Source organism: Oncorhynchus mykiss, chromosome 14, assembly GCF_057628025.1.
Source record: "Oncorhynchus mykiss isolate SJ-2025 chromosome 14, ASM5762802v1, whole genome shotgun sequence".
NCBI classification, from domain to species: Eukaryota; Metazoa; Chordata; class Actinopteri; order Salmoniformes; family Salmonidae; genus Oncorhynchus; species Oncorhynchus mykiss.
Genome location: NC_143035.1, coordinates 11,786,207 through 11,808,631, shown reverse-complemented (window position 1 = coordinate 11,808,631; position 22,425 = coordinate 11,786,207). Strand labels below are relative to the sequence as shown.

Genomic DNA, 22,425 nt, shown 5'->3' with positions numbered 1-22,425 from the left:
TTCTGTTAATTTCGCTGCAACCTGATCTCATAGCTTAAGGTTTGACATAATGTGGATGAACGTCTAATTAATTCTGTGTGGTTACAGGGTTCATTTCGCATGGTTACTGGGTTTAAACATCCGGAATCGGCATGTGTTTCTGATGACCAGGCTGTTCCTTCACCTTTCACACAAATACACGCACATACATATACTATGACATATTCATTCTCCCCTTTTAATACACTCATTGAGCTGTCCCTCACACCTGTTCACCACTCACCTCCACTGCACGCACGCACACACCAAAAACAAACACGTCTTGAAACATACACTGTTCATAGCTAATCTACTCCAGCATTGATTTTTTTCCTGTTTGTTCCTCCTGTCCTCTCAGCTCTCTGCATCAGATGAGGAGAACAGGGACCATGTTAAGAGGGAAAGAGAAAGGGGGAGGGAGAAAGAGAGAGAGAGGGGGGGGGGGGAGCAGGGCAGGATGAAGGGTTGATGGGTTGGGTCGTGTTAGCACCTGCACACACTACCGTGAAAAATCAATCAATCACAGAGAGGGAGGGGGAGAGAAAAAAGGAAACAAGAGAAAAAGAGAGAGGAGGTGGAAAGACACAAAAAGATCAAAGTTATCCCCTGTGGATTCTGCCTGGGCTTTTAGAGCGCTCAACCCTTTTGATTTAGATGTCAAGCGGAAAGACGTCAAACTCATCAAAAAACTGTTGGTTGTGAGTGTATGTACGAGGAGCTGAGTCTGTCCTGGAAGGAGCCTCTGTAGCCTCCAGCCTTGAGCTACAACACAACACGTCATCTTCCTTTCAGGCGCCTCTGGGTTAAGAACTTCTCCACCAGAGAAGAACGGCAGGAGAAGAGACACGTTCAAATGTAGAGGCGAGAGAGGCAGAGAGAGGCGATAGCAGGAGCCGAGAGTGCATCTGTCTTCCAAAAAGCTTTCTTGAATTCAGAAACTATCCATCTCTCAGTGTGGAAAGGTTACAAAGTGTCCCCCTGCGACCTTGGCAGCCCACTCTAGTCTCGTCAGGCCACACCACATCTCAACAGGAGATAGGAGTAGGCACCCATGGCTGCTTTCTGTTTTTGAATCTTTTCTTCTCCACTCCCTCAGGCAACATCCTCACTCAGCCAACACCTCCGCTGCACAGGGAGAATTAATCAATGCAGGCAATGTCTAACAGCGGAGAGAAAAATAATCGATAGTCTCACAGTACAATCCTGTGTCTGTCTGTACGTATGCCTTAGCTATCTGTGTCTGTTAGGAGAGCTGCTTCAGGGCATCACTTTTATTACTGTTTCTATGTTCATATTGAATTGAGTTTATTCCATATCTATGCCTGTGTGTGATGAACAGATGTCTGATCTCTCTCTGGATCTCAGACGTCTTCAGAGCGATGGGGTAGTAATACAGGGAATTATAGAAAGTCCAACAGAGGAGGGAGGGAGAGAGAGAGAGAGAGGGAGAGGGAGAGGGAGAGAGAGATAGATATAAATGACCATTGTGCCACAGACACAGCTTCAGTCCTGGAAGTACATATCAGGTGGGTGTTCATGTACCTGTCAATTCAAACTACACATATCAAGACTTTAGGTCTACTTTGTCATTTGACAAAAAGCATACCACATGGTATAGTTATGTAGGAAACACCCTTTTCTGGTGTGGCACTTGATAATGCAAGAGTGTTTTCAGTTTTTCTGAGCAGTTATCAGAATGTTAGTCAAATGTGGGGTTGGAGCGCCACCCAGTGCTGAGTATAGATATAACCTGTATAATTTCTAAAACTGCACGTAAACTGCGGCACACACACACAGTGCTCAATCATCTATAAAATATCAAATATCAAAATTGACACACAGTCTAGCAGTTTTAAGTGTGATTTGTGATAGCTGTTATCCATGCAAATTATAACCACCACTGAACACCTTCCGTTCTACTCATATAGAGACGGTAAGCTCTTCATTCCAACGGTTAGATGCTCAGTTCCTCTTTTTCATACATTTAGGCTAATGTTAGTTGTTATAAGTCAACCAAATCTCTAATAGTAATGTCAGATCACATTCAATGTGTATCGATCTAAATGGGGTCCACTAAATCTCCACTTAAATGACTGAAGACCTGTTATGATTAATGAACCAGAAGGTTAGTGTCAGACAAGGGGGCAAGTCAATGGCCATTGACCACACACACACACACACACACACAATAAGCCATTTTTGCTTTAGCAGCATGTCCAAGGCAATGGCTTGGAAAATCATGAGGAAATGCTCTTATGTTATGTTTATTTAACTAGGCAAGTCGGATAAGAACAAATTCTTATTTACAATGACGGCCTAGGAACAGTGGGTTAACTGCCTTGTTCAAGGACAGAACAACAGATTTTTACTTTGTCAGCTCAGGGATTTGATCAACCAACCTTTCGGTTACAGGCCCAATGCTCTAACCACTAGGCTACCTGCCGCACCGTAATGTAAATCAAAACCAGACGTAAATCAAAACTAGACATTATAATGATGTCTGTGCCCAGTGGGGAGGTGATGAGAGGACAGCCATGTGAGGGGCGTGGTCAAACCATAAGTAAACATACATTGCATTCGGAAAGTATTCAGACCCCTTGACTTTTTCCACATTTTGTTACATTACAGCCCTATTCTAAAATGTATTAAATAAAATGTTTTCCTCATCAATTACCCCCTCAACACCCCCCCCCCCCCCCCCCTCCCCTCAACAGTCTAATTTTTTCACATTTTTCCTAAGATCTAAAAGCTCTTTTGGGACGGAAGAAGAAGACTGAATGCATGTTTCTTGTGTCAAACCGACAAGTAATAATTAGCACAGAGTGGCTGAACCATAATCTCTCTTTTCAAAGGAAACACATTCTTCAAACACCTAACACACATTTTGCGGGTAGCAGGTTTCTCTACTGGAGTCAGTGCTGTGGAGCGTGCTCGTTAGGGTAAGGATCTGCTGTATGCCCTCTAAGTCCTCTTGTTCTCCTACTCAGCACAGCAGCAATCCCTCCCAGACAGGCTTCAAAAAGATACTAATTACAGAAAGCTCTGCTCAGGTACTGTAAGCTGTTAGCATGCTGAGGGGAGCGGAGCTCTGCCTGCTCATCCTGTGATGAGGGAAGAGAAGGTGAGACCGAGGTATAAATCTCACTTACAGCTTGTTCTCGTTTTAGCTGGTTCTCTCCCTAAATCCGCAGGAAAGAATGGAAGAGAGATTGCAGGAGAAAGAGAGGAGGTAGAAGTGAAAGAGAAGTGACCCACTGAGCAAAAACGGGTTGATTCAATGTTGTTTCTACATCCTTTCAACAACAAAATTAAATGTGATGACGTTAACTCAAAGTGGAATACTGATTGGATTTGCAAATGCCAGGGAAATTCATATTTTTTTCACCAAACTTTAAATCAAATCAAATCAAATTTTATTTGTCACATACACATGGTTAGCAGATGTTAATGCGAGTGTAGCGAAATGCTTGTGCTTCTAGTTCCGACAATGCAGTAATAACAAGTAATCTAACTAACAATTCCAAAACTACTGTCTTGTACACAGTGTAAGGGGATAAAGAATATGTACATAAGGATATATGAATGAGTGATGGTACAGAGCAGCATAGGCAAGATACAGTAGATGGTATAGAGTACAGTATGTACAAATGAGATGAGTATGTAAACAAAGTGGCATAGTTTAAAGTGGCTAGTGATACATGTATTACATAAGGATACAGTCGATGATATAGAGTACAGTATATACGTATGCATATGAGATGAATAATGTAGGGTAAGTAACATTATATAAGGTAGCATTGTTTAAAGTGGCTAGTGATATATTTACATCATTTCCCATCAATTCCCATTATTAAAGTGGCTGGAGTTGAGTCAGTGTCAGTGTGTTAGCAGCAGCCACTCAGTGTTAGTGGTGGCTGTTTAACAGTCTGATGGCCTTGAGATAGAAGCTGTTTTTCAGTCTCTCGGTCCCAGCTTTGATGCACCTGTACTGACCTCGCCTTCTGGATGATAGCGGGGTGAACAGGCAGTGGCTCGGGTGGTTGATGTCCTTGATGATCTTTATGGCCTTCCTGTGACATCGGGTGGTGTAGGTGTCCTGGAGGGCAGGTAGTTTGCCCCCGGTGATGCGTTGTGCAGACCTCACTACCCTCTGGAGAGCCTTACGGTTGAGGGCGGTGCAGTTGCCCTACCAGGCGGTGATACAGCCCGCCAGGATGCTCTCGATTGTGCATCTGTAGAAGTTTGTGAGTGCTTTTGGTGACAAGCCGAATTTCTTCAACCTCCTGAGGTTGAAGAGGCGCTGCTGCGCCTTCTTCACGATGCTGTCTGTGTGAGTGGACCAATTCAGTTTGTCTGTGATGTGTATGCCGAGGAACTTAAAACTTGCTACCCTCTCCACTACTGTTCCATCGATGTGGATAGGGGGGTGTTCCCTCTGCTGTTTCCTGAAGTCCACAATCATCTCCTTAGTTTTGTTGACGTTGAGTGTGAGGTTATTTTCCTGACACCACACTCCGAGGGCCCTCACCTCCTCCCTGTAGGCCGTCTCGTCGTTGTTGGTAATCAAGCCTACCACTGTTGTGTCGTCCGCAAACTTGATGATTGAGTTGGAGGCGTGCGTGGCCACGCAGTCGTGGGTGAACAGGGAGTACAGGGGAGGGCTCAGAACGCACCCTTGTGGGGCCCCAGTGTTGAGGATCAGCGGGGAGGAGATGTTGTTGCCTACCCTCACCACCTGGGGGCGGCCCGTCAGGAAGTCCAGTACCCAGTTGCACAGGGAGGGGTCGAGACCCAGGGTCTCGAGCTTGATGACGAGCTTGGAGGGTACTATGGTGTTGAATGCCGAACTGTAGCTTTAAACCTAAATCCAATGACGGTGATATTTTTTGATGATTTCACATTTAATTCACCATAGTTGATAACTCAACCTGACTAAACTAAATCAAAACTAGAAGTTAAAATGGTGTCTGTGTGTCAAGTCTGGACCTTAGTTCCTTTTTATGTCTCTATTTTGATTTGGTCAGGGCGTGAGTTGGGGTGGGCATTCTGTTTTGTTCTATGTTTTGTATTTCTATGTGTTTGGCCTGGTATGGTTCCCAATCAGAGTCAGCTGTCAATCGTTGTCTCTGATTGAGAACCATTCTTAGGTAGCCTGTTCCCACCTGTGTTTATGGGTAGTTATTTTCTGTTTTAGTGTGTTTTGCACCTGACGGAGCTGTTTCTGTTGTTGCTTTTGTTCCTTGTTGTATTTAGTGTTCAGTTTATTAAAATAATGAAGAACACTTACCACGCTGCATCTTGGTCCTCACCTTCTTCCACCAACAACTGTTACACTGTGCCCAGTGGGGAGGTGATGAGAGGACAGCCATGTGTGGGGCATGGGCAAAACATGGGTTAACATACAGTGCATTTGGAAAGTATTCAGACCCCTTGACTTTTTCCACATATTGTTACATTACAGTTCTATTCTTAAAGGTATTAAATACCATTTTCCTCATTTCCTCATTTTCCTACACACAATCCCCCATAATGACAAAGCAAAAAACAGGGTTTCAGAACCTTTGCTATGAGACTCGAAATTGAGCTTCTGTGCATCCTGTTCCCATTGATCGTTTCTGCAATTTGATTGGAGTCCACCGGTTGTAAAATCCATTGATTGGACATGATTGGAAAGGCACACACCTGTATATATATATATATATATAAGGTCCCACATTTGACAATGTATGTCGGAGCAAAAACCAAACAATGAAGTTTGAAGGAATTGTCAGTAAAGCTCAGAGACAGGATTGTGTTGAGGCACAGATCTGGGGAAGGGTACCAAAACAATGTCTGCAGCATTGAAGGTCCCCAAGAACACGCGTTCATCATTCTTAAATGGAAGAAGTTTGGAACCACCAAGACTCTTCCTAGAGCTGGCCACCCGGCCAAACAGAGCAAAGGGGAGAGATGGGCCTTGGCAGGGAGGTGACCAAGAACCCGATGGTCACTCTGGCAGAGCTCCAAGGACCCTCTGTGGAGATGGGAGAACCTTCCAGAAGGACAACCATCTCTGCAGCACTCCACCAATCAGGCCTTTATGGTAGAAGAGCCAGACCGAAGCCACTCCTCAGTAAAAGGACCATGACTCTTGGAATTTGCCAAAAGGCACCTAAAGGACTCTCAGACCATTGTCTGGTCTGATGAAACCAAGATTGAACTCTTTGGCCTGAATTCCAAGTGTAACATCTGGAAGAAACCTGCCACCATCCCTACGGTGAAGCCTGGTGGCATCATGCTGTGGGGATGTTTTTCAGCAGCAGTGACTGGGAAACTAGTCAGGATTGAGGGAAAGATCGGAGCAAAGTAGAGAGAGATCTTTGATGAAAACCTGCTCCAGAGCGCTCAGGACCTCAGACTGGGGCGAAGGTTCACCTTCCAACAGGACAACAGCCCTAAGCACACAGCCAAGACAATATAAGAGTGGCTTCAGGAAAAGTCTCTGAATGTCCTTGAATGGCCCAGCCAGAGCCGGGACTTGAACCTGATCTAACATCTCTGGAGAGACCTGAAAATACAGCGGCAAAAAAAGCATGTGAACCCTTTGGAATTACCTGGATTTCTGCATAAATTGGTCACATAATATGATCTGATCTTCATCTAAGTCACAACAATAGACAAAAACACTCTTCTTGAACTAATAACACAAACAATTATACGTTTTCATGTCTTTATTGAACACACTGTGTAAACATTTACACTGTAGGGTGGAAAAAGTATGTGAACCCTTGGATTTAATAAATGGTTGACCCTCCTTAGGCAGCAATAAACTCAACCAAACATTTTCTGTAAAACGATCAGGAGGAATTTTGGACCATTCATCTTTACAAAACTGTTTCAGTTCAGTAATATTCTTAGGATGTCTGGTGTGAACCGCTCTTGAGTTCATGCTACAGCATTTTAAATCGGGTTGAGGTCAGGACTCTGACTGTGCCACTCCAGAAGGCGTATTTTCCTTCTGTTGAAGCCATTCTGTTGTTGATTTACTTCTGTGTTTTGGGTCGTTGTCCTGTTGCCTCACCCAACTTCTATTGAGTTTCAATTGGCGGACAGATAGCCTTACATTCTCCTGCAAAATGTCTTGATAGTATTGGGAATTCATTTTTCTGTTGATGATAGCAAGCTGTCCAGGCCCTGAGGCAGCAAAGCAGCCCCAAACCATGATGCTCCCTCCACCATACTTTACAGTTGGGATGAGGTTTTGATGTTGGTGTGCTGTGCATTTTTTGTTCCACACATAGTGTTGTGTGTTCCTTCCAAACAACTCAACTTTAGTTTAATCTGTCCACAGAATATTTTACCAGAAGAACTGTGGAACATCCAGGTGCTCTTTTGTGAACTTCAGACGTGCGACAATGTTTTTTAATGGACAGCAGTGGCTTCTTCCGTCGTGTCCTCCCATGAACACGTTCTTGTTTAGTGTTTTACTTATCGTAGACTCTTCAACAGAGATGTTAGCATGTTCCAGAGATTTCTGTAAGTCTTTAGCTGACACTCAAGGATTCTTCTTAACTTCATTGAGCATTCTGCACTGTGCTCTTGTAGTCATCTTTGTAGGACGGCCACTCCTATGGAGAGTAGCAACAGTGCTGAACTTTCTCTAATTGTAGACAATTTATCTTACCGTAGACTGATGAACATCAACGGCTTTTAGAGATACGTTTGAAAGCCAGCTTTATGCAAGTCAACAGTTCTTAATCTTTCTGAGATCTATTTTGTTTGAGGCATGGTTCACATCAGGCAATGTTTCTTGTGAATAGCAAACTCAAATTGTGTGTGTTTCTTATAGGGCAGGGCAGCTCTAACCAACATCTCCATCTCGTCTCATTGATTGGACTCCAGGTTAGCTGACTCCTGACTCCAATTAGCTTTTGGAGAAGTCATTAGCCTGGGGGTTCACATACTTTTTCCAACCTACACTGAATGTTTAAATGATGTATTCAATATAGACAAGAAAAATACAATAATGTGTGTGTTATTAGTTTAAGCACTTTGTGTTTGTCTATTGTTGTGACTAAGATGAAGATCAGATCAAATGTTATGACTAATTTATGCAGAAATCCAGGTAATTCCAAAGGGTTCACATAGTTTTTCTTGCCACTGTAGCTGTGCTGCAAGGCTCCCATCCAACCCAACATAGCTTGAGAGAAACAATAACGTAACAAAATGTGGAAAAGGTCAAGGGGTCTGAATACTTTCCGAATGCACCGTACATTTGTACGGTGCAGGTTGGGGCAAAGGTTCACTCATGTTCCATTGAGGGAAATGTGTGTGTGTGTGTGTGTGTGTGTGTGTGTGTGTGTGTGTGTGTGTGTGTGTGTGTGTGTGTGTGTGTGTGTGTGTGTGTGTGTGTGTGTGTGTGTGTGTGTGTGTGTGTGTGTGTGTTAGTTCTCCTCTTTAACCCATTAATTTCATAATTCATAATTTAATAGGCCTGATTGAGAGAGATACTATCGCTGGGGAGATTTTCCTCTCTTTCTTTTTAATCTCAGTCTCTTTCTGCCAAGCGGCTGTACTTAGAGCCATTGTCCCCCTCAATGAAACCAGATTAAAATGTAATCAGTTTTACCACCTGCAGCCCTGTGTTTAGAACGGACAGAGAGAGACATGGGCATGTGTCTTAATTTAGCCGCAAACCTGTCAGCATTACACACACACACAATATATAACGCTCATCCATCTCCTATGTGCCAACATGGATAGAACTTTTTCTCTACTTTAGCTCCTGTTCTCTACAGCAAAGCGTACTGTACATGTGCAGGCAACAAGAAACCTGTTATTTGTTGTTGTTTGGTCTATTCTGCTGTTCATAACAATGTTACATAAATGCAGATATTTCAAGGCAGAATTGCTGCACTAGAAAACCCTGTCCGGGTGGTGTGTATGTAAATGTTCCCCCTGATCAATGATTAACTGGAGTAAACTTTGCCTACTGAAGACCCCTGACACACCTGGTAAGTTATATAACAACATTAGATAATAAGTTATTAATTCCACTTTGTTAGGGCATATTTACTCCATTTCAGGTCCCACAGGCTGCCCCAGCAGATAATCATGACATGAAAGCATATTGTAATAGTTTAAGAGGTCCTTAGTTGACACTAAAAGGTGTCAACCCATTTAAAGAGAAAACTGTTATTCATTTGTTTGATAAGTTTACAGATTTTCTCAATCAGGCAACATTTCAATTATCAGGGGACCGCACATGGGGTACCGACCACAAGTCTGGTAACCAATGTCATAGATTATGTGGCATGCCCAACTTTAATGGATATGTTACTGATAGGAAATGTCTGAATGCAAAAGCCCTAAGTATGCCTTGTAAAACGGTTGTTTTGCTCACTAGGCCTACCTTATTTGATATTGTTTATTTCACTATTTGTATTACAATGCTTGTGTAGGTTACGTTGTGGGTAAATCTGTTTTTAGAAAGCTATTAGCCTAGTCCAAACGTCCAGTTGCTGACATAACAGGACATTGCATAAGTATGTGGGCGTGGGAGGTGGCGTTTTGTTTGGAGAGATTTGCGTCATTATGCTGTTTTTCCAACACGCGCACTGGCCTCTGATTAGATCAGAGGTGAGACCACACCCTCCCTCTACCCTTAAACCCGCCCTCTTCCTGGTTTGTCATGAAAACGCTACTGTACAGATCAATCCATTGGCAGTTTGAATCAGGGGAATTCTTTGGGGAAGTTGCTTTAAATCTCTCAATCAAATGCGGAATGTGGTTTGATTACGGGTATCTTTAAACGAATAATTACTAAGGATATATTTGTATTGACAAGATATTTTCCAGCCTCTGTATTTAGGGTTTTGAAATCCTCCTTCTTCGTTATCCACCCTCGAAACTCTAGTTCAAAGAGCCTGTCAGAAATATGATGAAACATTTGCCGGCTACTTTGTTACTGATACAAACGTGAAAGAATGCCGCAGTGACCAACATTTTGTGTCCGTATAATGATATCTCTATTTATGCAAATAGTTATTATTTGACAGGACTATCGAGTGTTGGGACTGAAGTGAGGTTGTTAGGGTAGCTTCTCACCGCTCTCTCGTTCATTTGGCAACACTAGTTGTGACAGAACCGGGGCGAGACATGTATCCGGTTCGTCGGTGTTCGTTCCTTCACCGAGACTTGGCAGCGTTGTGTCTCTCCTCCCTGAGGCCGGCAGCTAAGAAACAGACACCTCCGAAGAAATTATCCCTCCCGGCTCCACGGCACTGTCACACCGGAGGAGAAGGCGGCAAGCCACAGGTGAAATCACGCGGCTCATCGCCCGCGTCAGTGAGCTCTATACCAGGTAGGCATTTTCAGTGTTCAGGAGGCATCTTATAAGACCTTTCTCGTGTCTGTTTAAAAAAAAAAGACAATTATATAATTTTATTGGATTCTGTTTAAATAACATTCGGAACGATATAGCCTACGGTTGGGAGGGGTGTATTTCACTTGTTTGGCCAGAATTATTATTCAAACCGATTAGGCCTATGTGAAGTCTCATGCGCTTCTACATCCTCAGACATTCAGAACGTGGTAAATATATAGTAGAGGCTGAATCATTACCAAAGTGTGTGTGTGTGTGTGTGTGTGTGTGTGTGTGTGTGTGTGTGTGTGTGTGTGTGTGTGTGTGTGTGTGTGTGTGTGTGTGTGTGTGTGTGTGTGTGAGTGAGAGGGAACTGGTTTGTTTTTTGGATTGCTTTTAGTTTGTTTGCCCCATGTCACTTCCATAACAAAGTTAGTTCAAGACTTAATTTTTGGCACTTTATTTATTTTATTGATGTCCAAAGGTAGAATGGGGGCTAATGAACAGCGATGTTGTTGCGTCACTAAACCTTGGTCCGAATTGAGTCTCCTGTGCTTGAGTCACAAGTCCCTATGGCTGAAGTCCGAGTCCCAGTGCTCAAGTCTGAGTCATTGGCTCCACATTAACTCAAAATAAAGTTAGTATACTGGCAAGAGGAATTTAGTCAAAACATTTTAGCTATCCCTTTTTCTTTCTTTATGTGCCACCAAATGGCACATTTGCATATAGGCTACTGGTAATGTTACTAGGACCACGACCAGTTGCAAACCATTCTTAATTAAACGTTGCAGATAGAAATCCCATGAGTAGAGACAAAGTTATTCTTTGTTCAACATGCCAGAGAGGCATGTTTGTTCTATGTAGCTTAAATCTGAACGTTACAAAACATTGCATCCTGCTGACTACGCCCCCGGTTGTTAGCTATAGCTATCTAATGAGGTAACATGGCTGAACAAGGTGTAGCCTAAACATGGTTAACGGTCCGATCCGCAAGTAGCCTAGTTTTAAAATGGTCCGAGATAAATGTAAAATGCAGCACGCCAATTCACAACAGACAGAAAAAACGTAGCGCTAGTATCATGTATTTTGAACGGTAAGGAATCAAGGGAGAAAGGCCACAGGAAAGGAGACGCCGAAGAGGGTTGACCTCTTCGGCATCTCCTTTCCTGTGGCCTTTCTCCCTCACGCTGCTTGTCCTGGACAGCTTGTTCACCGCAAAGGACTGGACCAGTAAAAACAGTCAGAGGGTATTCCATAGAAATAAAATGACATTTTGTATGGGTAGGCTATTTCCTCCTAGCGTACAGGTTTGCCTCTGCCTCATTGATTTTGTATCACCTGTCTAGTATGTTTCAAGATACCATTGAGCAATTAGGGTTATGGTGATATGAGAGAAGGCCAAGAATGTGCAAAGCTGTCATCAAGGCAAATAGTGGCTACTTTGAGGAATCTCAAATATAATATATATTTTGATTTGTTTAACAATTTTTTTGGTTACTACATGATTCCATATGTGTTCATAGTTTTGATCCCTTCACTATTATTCTACAGTGTAGAGTCAGTTAATATCACATTCTTATTTACAATGACGGCCTACCAAAAGGCCTCCTGCGGGGATGGGGGCTGGGAATAAAAATAAATTAAATAAAAATATAGGACAAAACATACATCACGACAAGAGACAACACTACATAAAGAGAGACCTAAAATGACAACATAGCATGGCAGCAACACTTTACAACACAGCATGGTAGCAACACAACATGATAGCAACACAACATGGCAGCAGCACAAAAGGGCAAGAAGTTAGAGACAACAAAACATCAGGCAAAGCAGTCACAACTGTCAGTAAGAGTGTCCAGGATTGAGTCTTTGAATGAAAAGATTGAGATAGTGTTTGTTTGTTGCACCTCGTTCCAGTCGATAGCAGCAGCAAACTGAAAAGATGAGCGACCCAGGGATGTGTATGCTTTGGGGACCTTCAACAGAATGTGACTGGCAGAACGGGTGTTGTATGTGGGAGGATGAGGGCTGCAGTAGATATCTCAGATAAGGGGAGTGAAGCCTAAGGGTTTTCTAAATGTGCAACAAACAGTGGGTCTTGCGATGGGTATACAGAGATGACCAGTTTACAGAAGAGTATAGAGTGCGGGGATGTGATCTAATAAGGCGCATTGGTGGCAAATCTGATGGCCGAATGGTAAATAACATCTAGCCTGCTCGAGAGCACGCTTACCTGCTGCTCGAGAGTACCCTTACCTCCATAATCTAGGATGGTCATCTGAATTAGGGTTAGTTTATCAGCTGGGGTGATAGAGGAGCGATTACGATAGAGGACACAAAGTCTAGATTTAACTTTAGCCTGCAACTTTGATATGTGCTGAGAGAAGGACAGTGTACTGTCTAGCCATACTCCCAAGTTCAAGGAGGTCAAGTTTAAGGAGGTCCTCAGTGACCGCCTGCAGGGAGAAACTTTGTAGTAGGGCAGGGGAAAAAGAGGGAGAAGCATCAGGGCTTGTCGCATTAGAAGGGGTGGGAGATGAGGAAATGTTGGATGGGCAAGGAGGCATGGCTGAGCCAAATAGGAATCCTGACTTAATGAAGTGGTGATTTTAAAGAGCTCAGCCATGTCCTTCTTGTCAGTAACAACCACATCAACTTTAAGGGACATCGGCAGCTGTGAAGAGGAGTGTTTATTCTCCAGATCTTTAACCATTTTCCAGAACTTCTTGGTGCTAGACCCACAGAGAGAGAACTGCTCCTTAAAGTAACTAACTTTTTGCCTTCCGGATAGCCTGAGTGCACTTATTTCTCATTTGCCTGAACGAGAGCCAGTCTGCCTGAGTATGCATGTGCCAAGCCTTTCATCAAATGCAATTCTTGAGGTGGAGTAACTCTGCCAGATCACGGATCGAACCAGGGTCTGAACCTGTTTTTAATTAAAATGTTCTTTATGGGGCGTGTTTGTTAACTATCACTGAAGATATCAAGCTGATTCTATACCCATTTACAGAGGCCAGGTCATGAAGGAAGGCTTGCTTATGAAAGTTTCTTTAGCAAGTGTCTATGACAAATCAGGGCAGGATGTTTCACTGAGCAGCCATTACACAAACAGGCTGTAAAACAGTGATCACTAAGGTCATTACAGAAAACACCAAACTAGTTATCCTCACAAATAATCATGATGGGTACATTGAGGAGAGTAGCATTTTCTGGGTGTTTGGAGTCACCTTGTGGGATTGGTAATAATCTGAGAAAAATGTAGGGAGTCCCATTGCTTTAGGACTTGGTCAGGTAGTTTAATTAAGCATGTCCCAGTTTAGGTCACCTAGCAGGACAAATTCAGACTTAGTGTAAGGGGCCAGGAGAGAGCTTAGGGCAGGTAGGGTACAGGCCGGTGCTGATGAAGGATGATAACACCTCGCAACAGTCAACAAAGAGATAATGCTTAAAACCAGCAAATCAAATTGTTTGTGGACAGACTTGGTGGAGACAACCGAGCACTGATGGTGATCCTTGGTACCTTGTTTACCCTACCGTGGGACAGACTTTTTAGCCAACTAGATATTAGCCAGCCTAGCCAACCATCACGGTTATGGTCGGCAAGCCAGGGCCCAATAACACAACTAAAACATAACCACAGACCACAAGCAAAGAGAGAGCAGAGACTTACAGATTGTTGGTTGGGGCCCATCCAATAGTGAAAGAGGGCAGGCTGAGTTGGCTACCAAAGCCAGGGGAGGCAGGTGCTTCACCGGGCCGAGGGAGAGTCGGTGAGGGAAATCCAATAGCTATATAGTGAGAGAGAACCAAAATAGATAGATTCCAGATGTCAGTCAAATAGCGCACTAGCACTAAGCCAAGGTGGGAAAGGTTACAGAACTCCCATAGCCTACTTCAAAGAGAACATGCCAAAAAGTTGACAAAACAAAATAGAGAAAAGACAAGGTACTACACAATTAGCGCAAGAAGGCACAAGAGCCTGCCGTGCTAATGAGTTCCCACTAGATAACACAGCCACAAAGTCTGTGAAGCGCTTGAGCTAGCTACAGAGTTAGCATATGAACTCGGGAGCACAGAGTAGATTCTCCATATGATGTTGAGAAATGGTGTATAGTGCAAACTCATGCTTCCTACCCTTTTTAAGACTGTAAAATCACCAGGAAATCAGATCAGTGATTTTAATTTAGGAAATCTGTTCCCAATGTAAGCATGTTTGAAATCATTGTTTTTGTCATACTATATCTGTTTGGGCTACTTGCAGTCAACTTGCAGTGTACAAATGATTTATGATGTTCCGACCCTCCGCTCAAGATCCCCGGTCTAGCCTATAACCATTTACTGTAGTATAAAAAAAGGTATGCTTCCTAGGCCATCTCTATTCAACCACTCCGCTAAATGGCTCCAACAAGACAAAAGGTTAGACCAAAAAATAAATGGCGACCTCATTACAGTTATGCAACACTAATCTCATTAAAACTGGCAGCACACGTTTTCCTACCCATGGTGACTGAGGAGGAGATCAGAAGGGTTGAGTTATTTTAGGTTCTGTCATGTCCGTAAAATCAGGTCATGGTGAGAGAAGCCCTTGTACCTCTCAGCTAATAGTACACTGATATATGAATGTCTAGAGTGTGGATGAGGGGGTTTCATCTAAATTAACCCACTATTCCCGAGGATTTACCATTAAATGATTTTATTGGTTTGACTCCACCAGTGGGTTAAACTTATCTAATGATGATGGGGGGTATAAAGTATAAACCAAAAGAGGTTGAGTGCTGAGGTTGAGGTTGAGTGCTGCCTGTTTTAATGAGATTAGTGGTGCATAACTGTGTTACGACTCGAGAGGTTTCCTTATTAAAGCTAGAATCCTAAATTGCTACATCTATTTTGGACTTTTGTTCTTGAAGATTTTAACTTAAATGTCTCATGAGCTTAGTTCAACTGTCGTACCTTATCAGAACCCAAAATATAAGATTGTTATACGCCACTGTTTGTAAATGTCAACAAATACTGTTGCCTCCAAAACATGGTCAAAACTATAATTGTGATATCATAGATGGTCAGTTCTTGCATACATAGCTCTCACTTTGAATATTTCTCCAGGTTCATCCCTCAGCTGTTTACCGAAACACAGGCCGGTTGACCACTTTATTTCAATTAAGGAGTCCAGCTTTAAGAATGCACACAGTTTTTTTTTTTTATTGTCTCATATTTCTTGTGTTTTCTTACCTATATTATTAGTTTTATTACTGCATTGATGGTAAAGAGCTTGCAAGTAAGCATTTCACTGTACTGTTTTACACCTGCTGTATCCTGTGCAAGTGACAACTTTGAAACAAGCACACACTCAGAAACACTCTGAAAATGAGGGGGCCAGGCTATTTTTCTGTTCCCCTTACATCTCCCTCCTGTCCATGGACAGGAGTTCAAGGGGCATTGGGGGCCAGACCCCCTGCTTCCCAAATGTTTTAATTTTAGTCTACCTGGCCACCTAGCCTCTGTCATGCTCCCATCCTTCATTTGATAATTGCCTGGAGCAGTCATGTGATTGTCTCATTCAACGCTGATGTCACCAACATTCCTATGGAGAGATTCTGCTCTCCAGTTTAAATGTAGGCCCGTAGATAGGCCTGGCCTGCTGTGCCGTCAATGCGGTATTTTTATGGAGAACAACAGATTTTAGGTCTGCAGTATAATTGAGTAGGCCTAGATACCAATTATTGAAACGGTTTCCTTCGTCTCCTTTCTTTTAGCTTTTGTCCTCTAGGGAGATGGTAAGTAAAGTAAGTATAGCCAACTGGAAACACAGATACAATCATGTTCTTTCTCAGTTGAGTCAGAAACATAATGTCCACTCCACCGGTGTTTCCAGCTATTTTTAACCTTATGTTTGGGAAACGCCTACTCTCTGATGCCACATACCGTATGTACATTCTACATAGTGTACATGTAGAATACTCGTGCTGAATGGGACCCTGAAGCATTCCAGTGTATGTGCTCTATGAGCAGCAGACTGAGTCAGCTTATTGAATCACATTCCACTCAGTTGAGTCTCTCCTCTATCACACAGATTAACTAAGGACAAGCCACACTAATCTCATTTAATTTGGTAATTTGTGGTGTTTGTGTGCCATATCTCTATGCGAGTGGTTGTATGCCATGTGTGTGACCCTCACGGGACAGTTCTAATAAGCCATTGTGGCAGCCAAATGAGCAGTGTGGGGATGAAGAGAGGAGACTGGGTTTGACACTGGTCTATTCAGGAATGCTCGGTAGCTCGCAGAATCCCCATCTCTCGAAAACTCTCTCACTCACACACACACACTCACACTCACACACACACACACACACACACACACACACACACACACACACACACACACACACACAGAACAGTCCAGTCTCTTATACTCTCACACACACCGAGCAGTCCAGTCACATCCGCTTGCTCCGGAACATTCTTTCACGTCAATACATCAGTTTCAGAAGAGTCCAATCTCTCTCAGGAGAAAGAACCCCTGGAGAAAGAGAAGGAGAGAGAAACAGAGGAGAGGCAAGAGTGCTCTATGTAGCTCCATGGAGAGAGCCTGGACACTGGGTCGAGCGTGAGTCAAAAAGCAAGATTTTAAAAAGAGGGCATGTGTGATTCTTCTCCATCGACTCTACGTTTTCTTTGTGAGTAACTGTCTATCATCTCTCAACTCAATCGGAAAAACTGAGTGTTCGACTGAGAAAATTGTCTGGACCATATTTAAGAGAGCTCTAAGAAATAGTTGTAAGATGTGAAGATATGTGTTCACATCTGAAAGGTGTCTGTAGGTAAAAAAAATATGTTTCAGATGGGAATAAGTAATAACTCCAGAATCAAAACTGCAGCTAGAGGTCAGCAAATGGTGGCAAATAAATACTGTGCTCTTCCTCCCTGCTTTTCTCTCTCTCTCTCTGGAGAAGTTTATGGTGTGTAAACATGATCCTGCACTAGAACACTGTGTCCTGGGTATTGAGTAACTCGCCAACCCTTGCACCCCTGCACTCCAAACCTTGTGTGTGTGTGTGTGTGTGTGTGTGTGTGTGTGTGTGTGGGCGACTCAAGTGTGTTACTGTCCACCTTCCACTCCCCTGTGTGTTTTCTTTGTGTCCGGATACATCAGTCTGCCAGCTCCAACTGACATATGACAAGCCATGGTGATGACCTCATATCCTCCCCTCCCCCTTCCTTTCCTTTCTCTCCCTTCCCTTGTCCTCCCATCAGTCTCACACAGACTAACTGTGTCTAAACAGTCACGCTGTCATTAGCTGGAATGTCACACTGACACAGAAACAGAGGGAGGGACTGAGACAGAGGGGGAGAGAGACTGAGTACGACAAACTGAAAGCAGCAGAGAACTAAAGTGGAAGCACTCGGATTGTCCGAAAAACGACTGAGGGCGAAAAAAAATCAGAAGAAACTGAAGTACAAGGAGGAGAAAGACAGTGAAGGAGTCATCAAAACAGCGAGAGGAATAGAGCTAGAGAGTAGTGCTGCTGTTCTCCGACACCTAGACAAAACAGTGGTGAGGATTTCTCTAAACCACAGTGACGTACGTAGTCTAAGGATGGAGATGATCGGTTTGACCACAGTTCTATCAAGCTTATTTATGTATATCTTTCTTTAGATCCACTCTGTCTAACTATTCTTTTTCTAGCTGCTCTTGCTCACAAAATGGCTTCCAAGGAACGCAGAGGATGAGTCGGAGCCTAACTCACGAGGGAGTGTCTGCCTGTCTGTCGTCCTGTGAATGTGCTATCCTTAATCAGTGGGCATTGTTTCGCTGTTGACTCGTCCACCTAAGAGCATATTGCATGCCACATATACAAGTGGTTACAGTCTGATTCAGACATGGTCTTTCATGTGAGAGCCTGAGAGAGACAGTCTCTGCTGACTGCAGGGTAACATGACAGGACTCATGTTTTACTGTGTGTGTGCGCGTGATTATGTGCGCACACTGTATGTGTGCAGTGTTTTGTATTTCTCTAATATGTTGTCTCCTTGTCCTCAGTGTGTCTGATGGGCAGCAGTAGCAGCAGCAGGCTGTTTGGTACCCTGGCCCAGACCCTGAACAGTGCTCCACTGGCCCAGCAGGACTACGACCCAGAGCACCAGGACTCAGACCAGGACCCGGAGGGCCTGGAGCAGGCCGACCCAGACCAGCTGCTCAGGGAGTGCGAGGAGATCCTCCAGAACCGGCCGGCCCGGCCACACAGGGACCTGGTCTACCCTGTAGACCCTAAACACCAGCACCAATACAGGAACAATGAGCAACAGCAAACACCATCTATACGGGTCATGACATGGAACATCCTAGCTCAAGGTAAATTGATCTCTGATAGATGATAGAGTACTATAGAATACAGAAGACTACCAGAGCAGAACATGTACTGTATGAGCACCTTCCTAATATTGAATTGCACCCCCCCCCCCCCCCCCATCCCCCATCCATTTTGCCCTTAGAACAGTCCCCCCCCATGGACTCCACAAGGTGTCAAGCGTTCCACAGGGATGCTGGCCCATGTTGGCTCCAATGCCTGCCACAGTTGACACGTTGTATTGAGTTTGGCTGGATATCCTTTGGGTGGTGGACCATTATTGATACACATGGAAAACTGTTGAGCGTGAAAAACGAGGCAGCGTTGCAGTTCTTGACACAAACCGGTGCGCCTGGCACCTACTACCATACCCCGTTCAAAGGCACTTAAATATTTTGTCTTGCCCATTCACCCTCTGAATGACACACATACACAAACCATGTCTCAATTGTCTCAAGACTTAAAAATCATTCTTTTACCTGTCTCCTCCCCTTCATCTGCACTGATTTGAAGTGGATTTAACAAGTGGTGTCAATAAGGGCTTTCACCTGTATTCACCTTGTCAGTATGTCATGGAAAGAGCAGATGTTCTTAATGTTTTGTACACTCTATGAATATCCAAGATTCTAGCTCTCAAGACTTCAGACCATGATACTGCTCAGTGCTCACAATGGCTTTCGATCAGAAATGGGGAGAAGTGTTCAACGCTATACAGTAATGTCTACTGCTAATGTCTGGTAACCGTCCTCTCTCCTCCTCTCAGCTCTAGGGGAGGGTAAGGATGGCTTTGTGCAATGTCCTCTGGATGCTCTGAACTGGGCTGAGAGGAAGTACCTGATCCTGGAAGAGATCCTCACCTACCGCCCTGACATCCTGTGTCTCCAGGAAGTGGACCACTACTACGACACCTTCCAGCCCATCTTGGCCAGCCTGGGCTACCACAGCACATTCCTTCCCAAGCCCTGGTCCCCCTGCCTGGAAGTGGCCAGCAACAACGGCCCTGACGGCTGTGCGCTCTTCTACCGCCGTGCACGCTTCAGCCTCCTCCACACCTCCCACCTGCGCCTCTCTGCCATGATGCTGCCTACCAATCAGGTGGCCATCGTGCAGACGCTGCGTTGCCGGGAGACGGGCCAGAGGCTGTGCGTGGCTGTGACCCACCTGAAGGCGAGGAGTGGCTGGGAAAGGCTGAGGGGGGCCCAAGGGGCTGACCTGCTGCAGAGCCTAAAGGCTATCACCTCGAGGGCGGCTGGGTCAGACCCAGTCAGTAGGGGACCTGGGGGAGGGAGTGGGACAGAGGGGGTGCCTCTGATAGTGTGTGGGGACTTTAACGCTGAGCCCTCAGAGGACGTGTACAGGCGTTTTATCTCCTCCCCCCTGGGTCTGGACTCCGCCTATAAGCTGCTGAGTGCAGATGGGCAGACGGAGCCGGCCTACACTACCTGGAAGATCCGTCCCTCAGGGGAGAGCTGCAGTACCCTGGACTACATCTGGTACTCTCACGGTGCTTTCACTGTGGACACCCTGCTGGACATACCCACTGAGGAACAGATAGGACCTGACCGCCTGCCCTCATACCACTACCCCTCCGACCACCTCTCACTGCTCTGTGATGTCAGCTTCAGGGAGCCACGGGATCAACCTCATAGGCTGATGTAGGTTGCCTATCCGAGGCTTCGTGCAATAGGGTCTCAGTTCAGGACAGTCCTGGAAGAATCGACTGGATCAAACAACATGTGTGATACTGGAGAAGTGAATGCTTATTTTACTTGAACTGGTGCTGAAATTTGATTCTGCAGACTTGACACCAGAGAGTAGTTATTTATTTATTTTTTAAACCAGTACTTGTTTTCTGTCAAGTGAGATGTTATCCCTCATTATCGTTTTTCTTCATATGAGGTGTATAACTGGTTTAAAGTAATTGGAGAATAGGATCCTATCAATACTGTAACTGCTATTATTTTCAGTGCTGTGGCAACAAGAATGCCAATGAGCATGTCAAAATAAAATACTTACATTCTGACATCTTGTTTTTGTTCATGTCATGTTTACTTCTTTATTTTAGTGTTTTAATACTTTGGTTAGTTCTGAATGTTCATATTTAGTGATGGGGGGGGGGGATCGATACAGTTACATATCTCAAATTATTTTGGGATGATATTAATGCCATACTTTGACTACAAATATGAATTTGTAAAAACACATTTTTTTTTTAAGTTAGCGCTGGTCTGCTTTACCTGGGCCAAAACTCCGGTATTTTTCATCCTATAGCTTGTTCTCCATCTTAGAGCGTTGGGCTAGTAACCGAAAGATCGCTGATTCAAATACCCGAGCCAACAAGGTGAAAAATCTGATGTGCTCTTGAGCATGGCACTTTGACACTTAAGTCTAATTTGCTCCAGGGGCGCCGCGAGAGGGTTTATTCCGCCCAAGATCTGTCCACGTTAGGCAGATAATTAATTGTTAAGTTAAGTTATTGTATGCGGGGGCAATGTGTCGAATTTAGTCAAAAATAAAAATGAATTTCTTATTTGATCTAATAGAAATGTTGCAATCCTTAGGTTGTTACGACTGTCCTGATAAATGTGATGCACGTGACATCCCGGCAACACTCTTTATCTAAGATGAACATGTTGTAATTTGAGACAGTCTATGAATATTCAGGAGGGTAGCGTAACATCTCACTCTCCATTGATTACAGGCAGTTGACGTCAACAACCCTCATCAAATATTCAAATAACAAGATGTATCCACCAATCCAAAGAGAGGACTAGGCAGGAGTTTGACAGCCCACCATTCTGCTCTGTGGACAACGAATCCCGTTGTTAGGGCGGCGACATCTGGTCATTATATCCAGTAGCTCTGCTATGGCTGACCCGTTGAAACAGTAAAATGTATGTGACCATTGTTTTTGTTTTGCTTATTTTTGTGAGCCAACATGTTTTCAGCACGTACTTCCATGACTGATTTAAAACTAGTTTTGTCATGTCTCTCTGCAGCAGATACATATCAATGCATATCGTACCTAAGGATCGTGATGGTATCGTGAGGTCGCTGGAAATTCCCAGCCCTGTTAATATTGTTTATGACAATGTCATTGATGTCAAATTTGCCCAGTGTACTTACTAAATGCTTAAGCACAAACATTCAGAAAAATTTCTCTCACTCATCCCCTGTCTTTCCGGCTAGTGCATAGGCTAGCAACAATTGTTCACCACTTCTGACGGTCTCAGGCCATCTCCTCCACTGTGACCCAGCTCTGCTGATGATGTTGTGGCCATCGACAATATAACAACAGGTTTTATTTATTTATATATATATACAGTGCCTTGCGAAAGTATTCGGCCCCCTTGAACTTTGCGACCTTTTGCCACATTTCAGGCTTCAAACATAAAGATATAAAACTGTATTTTTTTGTAAAGAATCAACAACAAGTGGGACACAATCATGAAGTGGAACGACATTTATTGGATATTTCAAACTTTTTCAACAAATCAAAAACTGAAAAATTGGGCGTGCAAAATTATTCAGCCCCCTTAAGTTAATACTTTGTAGCGCCACCTTTTGCTGCGATTACAGCTGTAAGTCGCTTGGGGTATGTCTCTATCAGTTTTGCACATCGAGAGACTGAACTTTTTTCCCATTCCTCCTTGCAAAACAGCTCGAGCTCAGTGAGGTTGGATGGAGAGCATTTGTGAACAGCAGTTTTCAGTTCT

General features: G+C 43.9%; 1 protein-coding gene across 4 annotated transcripts; it reads left to right on the top strand.

The window, feature by feature from the left end:
- The first annotated feature begins 9,685 nt into the window (after positions 1-9,685).
- Positions 9,686-20,732, top strand: nocta (nocturnin a). Of its 4 annotated transcripts, none has more exons than XM_090198374.1 (3): positions 9,686-10,360; positions 18,403-18,714; positions 19,473-20,732. In XM_090198374.1, the coding sequence occupies exons 1-3, from the start codon at positions 10,156-10,158 to the stop codon at positions 20,366-20,368; spliced, it is 1,413 nt and encodes a 470-aa protein (XP_090054500.1). In that variant the 5' UTR covers positions 9,686-10,155; the 3' UTR covers positions 20,369-20,732. The 4 variants fall into 4 exon arrangements, with proteins under 4 accessions (XP_090054500.1, XP_036798849.2, XP_036798847.1 ...); XM_036942954.2 differs by lacking the exon at positions 9,686-10,360 and adding an exon at positions 16,711-17,038; XM_036942952.2 differs by lacking the exon at positions 9,686-10,360 and adding an exon at positions 17,352-17,916.
- The last annotated feature ends 1,693 nt before the right edge of the window (positions 20,733-22,425 follow it).

Bases quoted from the DNA above. Each gene is read 5' to 3' on its own strand.
- nocta (XM_090198374.1), top strand. From the start codon at position 10,156: ATGTATCCGGTTCGTCGGTGTTCGTTCCTTCACCGAGACTTGGCAGCG. The intron at 10,361-18,402 runs GTAGGCATTTTC...CCTTGTCCTCAG, and splicing joins GTCAGTGAGCTCTATACCAG to TGTGTCTGATGGGCAGCAGT. The intron at 18,715-19,472 runs GTAAATTGATCT...TCCTCCTCTCAG, and splicing joins ATGGAACATCCTAGCTCAAG to CTCTAGGGGAGGGTAAGGAT.